This window comes from Hetaerina americana, unplaced genomic scaffold (genome assembly GCF_022747635.1).
Source record: "Hetaerina americana unplaced genomic scaffold, ioHetAmer1.1.p SCAF_10, whole genome shotgun sequence".
NCBI lineage: Eukaryota > Metazoa > Arthropoda > Insecta > Odonata > Calopterygidae > Hetaerina > Hetaerina americana.
The window spans coordinates 43,936,271-43,948,514 of NW_027286070.1; the positions used below are offsets into that span (position 1 = coordinate 43,936,271).

The 12,244-nt window shown below is 35.2% G+C and overlaps 1 protein-coding gene across 1 annotated transcript; it reads left to right on the plus strand.

Annotated features, from left to right (window-relative positions):
- Positions 1-954: 954 nt before the first annotated feature.
- On the plus strand, positions 955-11,690 carry LOC139698714 (uncharacterized). The gene is made up of 3 exons (XM_071597602.1): positions 955-1,157; positions 6,190-6,444; positions 10,700-11,690. Exons 1-3 carry the CDS (start codon positions 1,065-1,067, stop codon positions 11,213-11,215), a joined length of 864 nt encoding a protein of 287 aa, XP_071453703.1. The 5' UTR covers positions 955-1,064; the 3' UTR covers positions 11,216-11,690.
- Positions 11,691-12,244: the final 554 nt, after the last annotated feature.

Here is a 12,244-nt window from a genome sequence, read left to right on the forward strand (position 1 = left end):
CTAAAATGGAAAACTAAATATAGATAAATATAGGGTGCGGCAACATAACTTCGTTTTTTCAAATGCAAAACGCTTTCGAAAAAGGAAGTTATGTTACCCTGCAAAAAAATTAGTTTGTGCCCTGTACAAAAATTACCCTAATCTCGTAATTATGTTTACCAGTATGGCATTTAGATGAGTGATGATACTTGATGTGCAATATTCACCAGTGATCAACATCAGTCTACCCCACAGGTCCAACATCTGCAACTAGAATAAGCATAAACGTATCAAATTTGTAATTTCCAGGCATTCTAGTTCAGGTAATGGAATTAAGAATGAACCAGGGTTCAATGTGGCTCATTCTTTATTTCATACTGCTGGGGAAGAGGTGGTAAATATGTCTTATATCCTTAATGAAATGTTGAGTATACCTACTCTCAATAATCTCGTTTCGAAGTACGATTCATGGGTGAATGTAATAATGATGATAGGGCACGAATAATGATTATATAAAATTGCCTGATGACTCCATGAAATGTTTTATTTGACACAAGTATCCATTTAATACTTTCAGAAAAGTTTTTTGTTTAGTTTTCCGTGATAATTTATTTGCATTGGGATTAATTATCCATTGTGTGCAAATACATTAATTAGGTAAATCTCAGCGAACTCGTCATTTTTTTAAATGTTGCTATTAATCTTCTCTGAGCTAAGAACAAACCCTTGAAAAATAAACTATTACCTTAACAAACTCTGTCCTCTAGGTTTACGACACATTGGATTTTTTTCAATGTTGCCAAATTCATGGACTTTTCTTTCTTTGCCAATCTCAGGGCTCTAAATCATATGGCGCGAAGGAGAATTTGACTTCTAAGTTAGCATAGAGCCTCTTTCATTGGGTAAAAGCTTCAACGTCGTCAGAGACTTGGACTCATACCCTATGCAGCTCCCAGTGATACTCCCGCAGAACATTCGTGATCCAGCACTGTGGTGTACCCGTTGGCTAGTGCGAGCCCTTGTATGACGGTAGAGCCATCGTGATATCAGAACAACTCCAAACTTTTTGCCAGATCTCTTCGGCCATGGACGCGATGTCGGATTGGGTGAAAGAGAATTCGGTTAACCAGGAATTCCTCAAGGATTTTCTGTTAGCATGGTCCTTCTACGAGCGCAAGGTAAGATCGTATTATAGAAATTCTTAGGTGAACCATCACATAATCCATGATATCCATCAATTTTTCTTCATACTGCAGCTTCATTTGCTTTCATACCTCAGGTTGCCTATTATCTCGCATGCATTTAGGAGGTAACAGTAGTTTCTTGGGCGTTTTTAAAATTATCCTGTTGGGAAAAACAGTGAAAATTGTCGTGATAACTATGTGCAGTACTGCAGTAGTAAAATTGGGCCTTGTGATAAGGATCTGGAGTTTTTTGATGTCTTTCCCATTGTATTTGGGTTGCGGAGTTGGCACTGGTGTATGTCCTTGGGAGAGCGGAAAATCTTAAAAAGTATTATCCGCAGCGTCAAATTTTCGTAAGTTTCTCTCCATCGGTTCTCTAGATTGAATCTCCGTTCTCTAGATCGGGTTGGTACGGCGGATGTTGTACAGACTTTCTTCTCGTCGAGTCTGGGTTCAAACCCCGGAGCAGAAAAATTTGGTATCCAGAGCCCTCCTATGAAGCTGTGTGGGGAGCACTTACATGCACCGTCCATGGAATGAGAAAATGTCTCCTTGCCACCTATCGTTGACTAGGTTAATGCTAACGCAGTTTTTTTCTCCGTCCATCGCTTATTCTCTGAATATCCTACATATACCATATTGCCCACCTTTCACTAATGGCTCAATTTCCCTGGCTGTCCGTCGCCGTTTGCGAAGAAAATTTCGCCGTGAAAAACTAGTTTCGGGGTACCGATACTAAATTTTCTTATCTTTAGTTTTTGTATTTTACGTAAAATGGGAGTCTTAAATGTAGTTGTCATCCTCTAACAATGCCAACCGTTACGCCTCTCCCCAAAGTTATGGCGGAGAAAGAGGTTCTCGGCGATTAACGTGAGATTAAGTTGAAGTTGAGGGAACAACCGCCATCCCATATCTCGTGAGCATATGCATTCATTCATGCATTCTACGAAAATGAATCATGCCACAGAGCTTATGCTAGAAATAAGTCTTTAATCTTTCCTGGTAACCATGCTTCAGTCATTAAAATTTAACACTTTTTATATTTTTACATAGAATTTTATTAGTTTAGGGAAGGGCAGAATGGGTAAAATTAAAATCAGTCCACTTGAAGTTTTGGCAAGAGTTACTAATTAGCTCCCACTTGTCGGCCCAAGTACAGAACAAATTTATGATTTTGAAAATTATTGTTAATTTACCTGTTAAGCTAAGATTTGAATAAACACCAGCTACCTAATGGCACAGCAACAATTTCCTCTTAATGAAACACAACCTGATATCCAACACTAGAATAAGCCCCTCTTCAATTCCACGTGCTTCCTCCCTCCCTAGAATTCGTCCAATATTCCTATTCTATTCCTGCCCTTTCCCCATTTGACTTATCCCTAAACCCCTAATCTCTCCTATCAGTCATCAACATCCCATTCGATCAATGCTCAGAATCAATCTTTCCTGCCTCCTTCAATTCTCTTAGCAATCCTCTCCTCCTCCAATCCACCACTCCCTCATTTGTTTTCCTTTTCATCCGCTTCATCCTTTCCCATCCTTCGTCACACCTGCATTTCAAAAGCCCCAATCTACTCCTATCATCCTGCAACAGTGACCATATTTCTCAACATCACTCAACATCCTGACATTATTTCCCTCATTGTGAAAGATGATTTGCTTGGCACAATTCTTCCATATTAAGTGGTATGTACCACATAGAAGTAGTGTCCATACTACTTAAACCATTTTGGTCCAGAACACTTCAAAGATAGGTAAACTGTCCCACTTGCTCTAGTATATGAACTCCAAATTTAATATTTCAATAGCTATCCTCTTTCTCAAAACTGCAAAACCTTTGCTTAGTTTAAATTTATTCTCATCCCATACCCACTGTACTGACTTTCCAATATGCTTGATAATGTTTCCAAGCCCTTGGTTGACTGACAAACTAAAGCTTGATGGTCTGCAAACCTAATTGATATTATGAATGCCCCACTGAGTTTTATTCCTACCTCCAGCTCTTCCCATGCCTGTTACTGATCTAACACTGTCCATTTTGACTCCCTATCTGCCACTCTCCCGTGAGCAGTCTGTGATATGTAAAGGTTGCAGTTGTCTCCTACCCCACTAATCTACTTCTATTATCTGCAATAAATTTGATTCCACCCAATTCACTCTATCAAATCCTTTCTCAAAAACTAGGAAATGGGTAAATATATACTGATTATATTGTTCCTTTCTATCAGTGACCCAATTTCTGCTGTGGCATCAACTTGCATCTCTCATCCCTAAACCCAAATTAATCATACTCTAAGTAATCATTGGCTCTCCATCCTCTTACTGATGATCCTTAGAACCACTTTAGCTACCTGTAAAATCAAACTTATTTTACAGTAGTCCTCGCATATGGCTGGATTTCAGTTTTTTGGATTGGATACTAAAATTGATTTGATGAAATAATGACCCAATTACCCCCTCATAAATGCTACTAATTAGACCATAAAACTCTTCTTTCCTCCAAGCATTTAAGTAATTGTTAGAATGTCTGCTACCATTGCCTTTTTTAATTTAAATCCCCTCATACTCTCTCACCATTGTATAAGCCTGGGCCTAAGCTATCTAAGCATCATATTCTCTTTCTATGCATTAGCTAGCTGGCCAAATACCTTCAGCATTTAGTTCCTCTGTATAATCCTTCCTTATCTTTTGAAAATTCTCTGGTATGAATATTTTTTTTTCTGACTTTGACTGTTGGCAAGTTCCCATTTTACTCCCTGACAGTGCTTTCACCTTCCGGTTGAGCGCACCAATTTAACCCTTTCTCCATAAACTTTCCATATCCTCTGACTGCTTCTTCCGCCAAGCATTTTTGCCCCATTTGTTTATTTCCTGTTTATTATAGAACTCTTTATCCTTCATCCTAGATAACTTGATATTCATCCATTTCTTTTTCTTATTTACCTTACTAATGATCTTGTCCATGATCATGCTTTCCCTGTCCTTTTCATGTCTACTATTCATATATTTTCTTTTGCTGCTTTCAATTTCTCTCTATTTTTCCTCTATTGTACCCAGCTCCTACTCATTTTCTCAAGTTGGCAGAGAATCCTTCCTTGTCAATCTGGTAAATGCTTCTGTTTCATTACCTGAACTGTCTTCCCTGTTTTATCTTTTTAAAGCTGACTCCACACTTCATAATTACTGAATTGTGATACGAGTATTCATCCACTCCTAGGGAACTGCAAATTGATGGCACTTCTTGAATCTGTGTCTAACCATGATAGTCTTATTTGATAGGCTGAATTTTCAATGTTAATCAGTGAAAAAAATCTCTCAAATACATTAGTGCACATTATGGAGTGTGTTATGAACATCTCATAAATTTATCCAGGGTTTCTTTCAGATATGAATGGGCTTCTACTTCAGAAGTTTGGGACAAACTGATCCCTCTTGTCCTCCTCTATTTCCTAGGATTATGCTTCTGAGGTACTAGTACTTCGTAATATAGCAATGTTATTTTCAGAGAATATGAAATCTTTTTTGGAAGTAGTCGAGTTGCTAATGCAAAAGCCACTTCTGTTCAATTCTCTTGTGGCAAGTTGTGGCTAACCACAGAAAAATATCCTAATACGAAGGAAACTACAAATATGCAACAATTCTAGCTTAAGAACCCTCCATTTAGTAATTGGTTTATAATAATTGAAAATTATTGTGAGCAATTTTCTGTGGTTGAATAATTTTAACATAATGGCTCAAGATATGCTGAATAAAAACTAGAGATTGCCACTCACAATGCCCAAATGAGCCTTGAGGAAATAATTTTCTTGGTGAAATGGTAAGAATTTATTACATGAGCTTTTAAATGTATGGAGGTAAATCATGAAGCTTATCAAAACATGACAGTAAGTTGATTCTTGTGTAAGAAACATGAAAGTGTCTTTGAATTGTAATATTAGACTCATATGGCTCATGTTTTATTGTGCTGTTGTTTCAAGTTTAAAAAAATTGTCTGATATTAAAGGAAACTAAATAATCCTGGAGCATAAGAGAATCTTGGTATTTTTATTTTTGAAGTAAAATCTAGTGCATTATGAGCTGCTAGTTCATAATCCACTTGTGAAAAGTTTTGCCGTTGCCTTCCAAAGTTCAAGGTAACAAATGTGGATGTGTAACAAATGTGGATGATTTGGAAAGATAAATATAAATCATCAAAAAATGTATTTAAGATTTTGGAAGCTGCTCTCTTCAGATCTGTAGCATGTATTCTGATCAATCAGGTCACAGGTTAAAGGTGCAAACCTTGCCTGTCAGGGATCTTCTGCAAGAAATGTTTTTGGTCATAAGCCAATGGTGCAATTAGATCTTTTGGTGAAATTTCCCCCTGGTTTAGGAGGAAACTTCAAAGAAATCTTCAATGAATTTTGTCAGTGTCAGTCTTTGCAAAGAAAATTCCTTCCCTGTCACTACTGTAGTCTCTGCAAGAAATGACAACCCCTAATTTAAATATTTGTTTTACTTGAGAAACTCTTTATACAGCTAAGCTTTCATATACTTAAGTATTCGGGTTGATCCTATATTAAATGCTGATGATTTGTTTATAAGCAGGACTTTGCCTTTTAGGAGAATGACTGTTTTAGTAAATTACACTATTCTTTAGAAATGACTGATCTAGTTTGCATTAATAATTACTCACTTGGTGAAAGTTGGGTGACATGGTTCAGTAAACTTTCTAGCCTACCTCATTGATTTAAGCTAAACCAACTTTCAGATTAAATATATGTACATAGTACCATATTTGTATTCAATTTTGGCTGCTCTATGAAGGGAATTTGATTCATTTTCATGTATTGAAATGTTCTCTCTACAAGGGAGCATTTTCCTGTAATATTTTTGTGACCTTAGCGTAAAGCTTTCATTGAGGTTTTGAGCTCTGATTGGGATGAATGATTTAAGATATATAATAATGTTTGGTCATTTATGAAATTCTTCCAATTTTTTTGGGAGATCATTAATGCTTTTCTATAATTTTTCTAACATTCAGGATTTGCAATATCAAATTCCGGACTTGGTTAGGATAACCGGCTTGCTGAAATCAGTTGGGTTCCATGTAACCAAAGTTGAAAGAATGGAGGGTGAATCCTGGGTCCCTGGTATGGTTAATGGCTGTACTGTAGATATTCAGTGCCCAGTGTCAAAAACTAAAATAACTATGTCATCTCCAGAAGCAATGTGTCATTGCCAAAGAAATGTAGACACATCGTGGAGTTTGTCATGGGCAGGAGCAACAACTGGATTGGTAAGTGTAAATACTCACTCATGTGTATTTTCGGTCTTGTGAAAGTCTTATATATGACAAAGTAGATATTAAGGGGTTAGACTAGTGAACACATTTGAGTCTGGGACACTGATTAACAAATGCTTCTTCTGCTTGATATAGGTAACATAAGGATTTTATTATTGACTACATATTCATGAAAATTATACAGAACTATCATAAGAGCTAATTAACTTTTTATGAAAATATTGTACTCTACTTAATTGTTCTGAGTAATCTCAGGCTTCCTTACAGGATATCTTTCTAAACAATACCTTCCAAAAGGTTGCTTCCATTCCATCATTTTCTAAAACACAGCTGTTGAAGTAATTATTGTAGGATATCAAATTTTATGACTTGAATAAATCCACAGGGTAGTGGTAATCTAGTTGGTAGAATTTCTAGCTGTTGGCGGAAGTGTTCAACAAGAAATATCTTGTTATGATTCATTATAATTCTAAATAACATGCAGATCTTCTGATAGTTTGAAATTTCTGAGGAACTAAGTGACAAAGAGAGATGATCTGGTCTAAATACCCTGAAAATATGAATTCAAAATGTCTTTTGGTTTGTAGTATAATAATAAAATTCATAAACCATAAAACTAAAAATAAATAATAATGTTAATTTTGATAATAAAATTACTACTAATATAAAAAATATCAATAATAATATTATTAATAATACTTTAATTGTTCATTAAGTAAGCACACACTTGAGACCTATTCAAACAACACATTTGGACATATAATACAAATCATGCATTTAACACGTCAACAAATCATTTTTCTGTGGATAAAAAATTCATTCAGAGTACAGAGCTATAGAAGCTAACCATGACTATTTCTTTGAATTTGGCAGAGCTGAGCTAGTTTTTCTATCAGTCTGCTGCAACAGATTAAATAATTTTATAGCAAATTATTCAATTAATGCTGTGATTTTTTTTAATATGCAGTAACAGATGGAGAGGTGATATTTTTATTCTGGTACTGTAATCGTAGGAGTCATGTCTTTTGGGAGACAAATTATTGTTTACATGAATCAATATTTTACAGACATGAAAAGTATACACAAAATATTCATACTTAAAAATATTGGTATGTAGTGTGTCGCTGCAGAAGATTAATTATCCTAATGGCTTTTTCTGTAGAATTAAGACTGATTTTACATCTGGAACAAATATCGACGTTTCCAGGTCCTATTTTTTGGTAGTGAGCGCTACAATTACTCTTAAACAAACATTAAAATTTATCATTTAGGTTTTTTATTTGAAAGCCAGCTATATTGTAGATGCTTGGAATGTGATAAATGGATTATTTCCTTAAATATTCTTACGCAAATTTCTCCTTCTGAACTTGATATGAACAATAGTTGTCACACCTAATCTTCTAGATCAATAGCAAGGAACTCATGCTATTGGGTGGGTTTCATTTAGGCTTGTCTTCAAAGGAAGGACTCAGTGCAGGTGCAAGGCTTATTGCATTTCATACTAATTTTGATGGTGAAATGCTGACTGGTTCCTTTGAGTGATAGGGTGCGTTTCTCCCAAGGCTGATGTGATAGGGTGCGTTTCTCCCAAGGCTGATGTGATAGGGTGCGTTTCTCCCAAGGCTGATGTGATAGGGTGCGTTTCTCCCAAGGCTGATGTGATAGGGTGCGTTTCTCCCAAGGCTGATGTGATAGGGTGCGTTTCTCCCAAGGCTGATGTGATAGGGTGCGTTTCTCCCAAGGCTGATGTGATAGGGTGCGTTTCTCCCAAGGCTGATGTGATAGGGTGCGTTTCTCCCAAGGCTGATGTGATAGGGTGCGTTTCTCCCAAGGCTGATGTGATAGGGTGCGTTTCTCCCAAGGCTGATGTATATGATGCTGATATTTCCTTTATATTATTGTATAAGAAGTTTCAAATTCATTGAAAATATTTGACATCATAAAATCATCTGATTTTTACCCATGGGCAGTTGTACGCTGCATTTTTCAGCATGAAATCGAAAGCCAGGTTAATGGTACAGGCACTTACTGGTTACACATGGAAATATTTTTATTCACAATTCAGCACATTGCAAAACTAGTGTTATAGAAGTTAGAATATCACATTAGCACATGACCCCACTTCATATGTACCTACTTAAAGTGCACCCTGCATTTCATTGCTTATAAAATGTCATCCGTTTATCTTCATTTTCATTGTAAATATTAATGCTATTTTTAGTAATAATTTTCATTGGCTCCTAAAAGACATTTTTGGGTCACATATGTGACATCACAATGAACTTAAGTATTCATCGCAGATATCAGTGTCCTTCATAGTGAGCATCTATTGTTAGAATTGAAAGACAAGTTCAAAATCACTGATAAAATACAGTAAACAGGAGCAGTGACAGTATGCAAGAAGGAAATCATGTGAGAAAAATACATGAATTCATTAACTGTGTAGCATAGAAAATCACAAAGAAACAGATAGTAAACACTTATTAACAAAAAGATTATCCTTAATTTTCTAGGTAATGCTTTCAGGAGTTTCACACCAGTATGCCAAAGTATCTTAGCAAACCTGGCTGAGTTATAGGTCTTACCAAACTAGTAATGGAACTTTTTGAGTTCTCTCCAGTCGTGACTTATTAAAAGTACCCCTTCTTTCTCTAATATTCAATATTCCTCTTTTATTCTAGTAAATTTTTATAAGCATGATTTTGCTAGTTGATTTATGATTTGATTGGACACCTTAGCCAATTCATCACCAAAAGACAGTTACTGTAATAAATATCAAATTAATTCTTTTAATATTTACTCATTATGTTGCCTAAAAATGAAAAAAAAATGATTAATTTGCACTTGGGACTCATCTTGGGGCACAACAAATGGCAAGGGAAATGATAGGTTTCATCTTTAGGTTCAATTAGGGCAAGGACCACCTTGCATATATACAAAGGATGAATTGGAGGAAATAGGGAAGTTGACAATAAGTACCCTTTTGTTATAAAAGATATGCCAAGTGTTACCATAGCCAAAGAAGTTTCTCAAAATCCTATCCTTTTAAACTCATTTTTTAATTATACCTTGCCTTTCTACCTAAAATTTTTTCCTTGGCTACATTAGTTTACCTCATTTTCAATTAATAGTAGTGTTATGTGATTTAGGATACATGTTCTATATCAAGCATCGGTATGGTACAATATTTTGAGATCTAGCTTCCTATTGATAGGTTTTCTCTAAACATATGTTACATAAGCACTTCTCTGATATGTACATATATTATCTCACTTTCATTGACCCTGTTTCATCTTGCTCTTTCTTTCACCACTACTTTGTGGGATTCCTGGTATGTTCCTCGTTGATTTTTTCTATACCGTATTGATATGATATAGTTTGTGTTCTGTTTAGAGCGCCTACAAGGTAACTTTTCAGAACACAAACAATACTATTCACATGCTTTTTTGGAATATACTATTATATTTTAGTACCTCTAAATATATTGTTCCAAAGGGTTGAAAAAGAAAATATTATTGGCTAAAACCAAACAGCTTAAAACTTAATTGCAATAGTCTAAAGCATATTAAAAAGGAGCCCTACTGTAGCTGGTAACCTAATAATATTGGTTCGGATTTCATTACACAGATGTATTCGTCATAAATTACTCTTCTAATAAAAATTGGGTCCATTTGCTAGTTTTATGAGAATAAAATCAGTAATTCCAGGCTTCACTTTCTGGAACCTATCCATCATAGAAAGAAAAGTTGTGGCTTAATTAATTCCGTTTAATGTTCTAATCTTGTGATCCCGGTTTCAATACACAAATGTATGCATTGTACTGTAGTTCATCCGGTACTTTCAAGTTTTGCATTCTCCACATCCCACTTTTCCCTTTTACGATGTGCCAAACCTTTTTCCTCTGTAATCCCATCATTTCCTACTCATGTTCAATTCCAAAATGCCTTCTCCCACCCCCATGCTGTTGCCCCATGAACCGTAGGTGTAAATATGGAATGTTAAGTACCTGGTGGTGATACAGTTTTGAAATTTGGGCCATTACATTGAAATATTACGTGGAATCAACCAAGATGTATTTTTTCTTTGTTTTATTAGAATTATAAGATTATTCCAAGAAGTATTGATTCTGATTGGTATTAAGAATATCCTTTAAAAATATCCTCTCAGACTTACAATTAATTGACTAAGGAATGCTGTTATTAGGTATTACACAGTATTAAGATTAAAAGTAATGTATAAATTTTTCCAGACAAACCTGAAACGTGCGGAGATGCAGATTTCTCTACCACCAGAATTAACACCTGGCAAGGCATTGATGATAAGAATTTGTTTAAGTTCTCTCATAAGTATTATTTGGCCTAGAGCTGAGGAAAATATTCCTTTTCAATGTCCTATGGGTGAGAGACTTGTAAAATCACTTGAATGTGTATTTGAAAAAGAGAGAGATTCTGGAATAGAGGCCTCAAGGAGTCTTCAGTGTATTGGGACTGAGGGTAAAGATTCCATGCTCTCATGCTCCATTAACTCTTTACCTTGTATCCTTAATGATTCATCAGAATACAAATGCACTAGTACTCCCATGGCTACGAGATCATTAGGAGATACACGCATGAAGAAAACTGGTCAACTGGCACTTCCTTCTCCAAGATTCCAGCCAAAGCTACCCTCACCTAAATCTCCTTACTGGGATTCTTCAACTGCAAAAGCCAAGAGATATGCAGAAATGGTAAAACAGCGGGAGGCAGAGAAGAAGAAACCAAAGTAATGTTATTGTGGCATTCATCATTTTGGCTATGGATGTTGATAATTTATTACTGCGATTAATGATTTCAAAAAGCCTAAAGTAAAATTGTTCCAGAATGTTAAATGTATTACCTAAACATAATGTATGAAATAACATCCAAAGTATTACAGATTATTATTCTTAATTTGGCTTGTTATAGCAATAAGTTGCCTCTTAAAGAAATAATTTCAAGCCTAATACTCCCCAGTTGGTTTTAAGTTTTAATGGTTTGAATTTGGTGATTTAGTGGCATAGTAGTACTTCATTGTGTGTCATTATGTATGAAGTAATAATTGTAAGTAATGTGATCTCTGTAACATTTGTCAGCAAATACTATGAAGGGTATGGATCATATGTATTTTTAAATACTATAATTATTTTATAAATGTATTTTTTGTACGAAGTTTTATTTTGAGATTTTATAGACCTAATTATATTTATGTACAGTGTACTGCATTTGAAGAAAATAATGAAAATAAAAGATCTTATCAATAATTAAAATGTTTTTATAAATGAAATTATTGGATGTCATTGAACAGAAAGAAACTTTAGGAGGAATTTCAGTAGGCATTGGGCATTGTGGGTTTTTAATGCTCGCACATGCAAAACTAATAATTTGAAATTTATTGCGACCAGTTAATCATGCACCTTTTTTTGACAGATATCTAATGGTATTATTGCAAATCAAATTATGATGTACGCACAATTTTATGACCAATATCAATTTTCAGTTGGCACAGTTTGTTTTATCCTTATCCCATATATCTTAGATTTTTTTCTGTTCAATGCTCAGTGCTCAATAGATACCGAAATCCCTGGGCTATCCGGCTAGCTATTGCTAAATCTGCAGAGCTGACTTTATCGCCTAGCTTCGAACACTTATTCCCAGCTGAAGCCCTTCTCATGTTACCCATAACATTACATCACCCTATATGTCGATAAGTTACTGGTGAATAAGAACAACCCTTACTCTTTTACCTAGCCATGTACATGTGAAATAAATTAAATAAT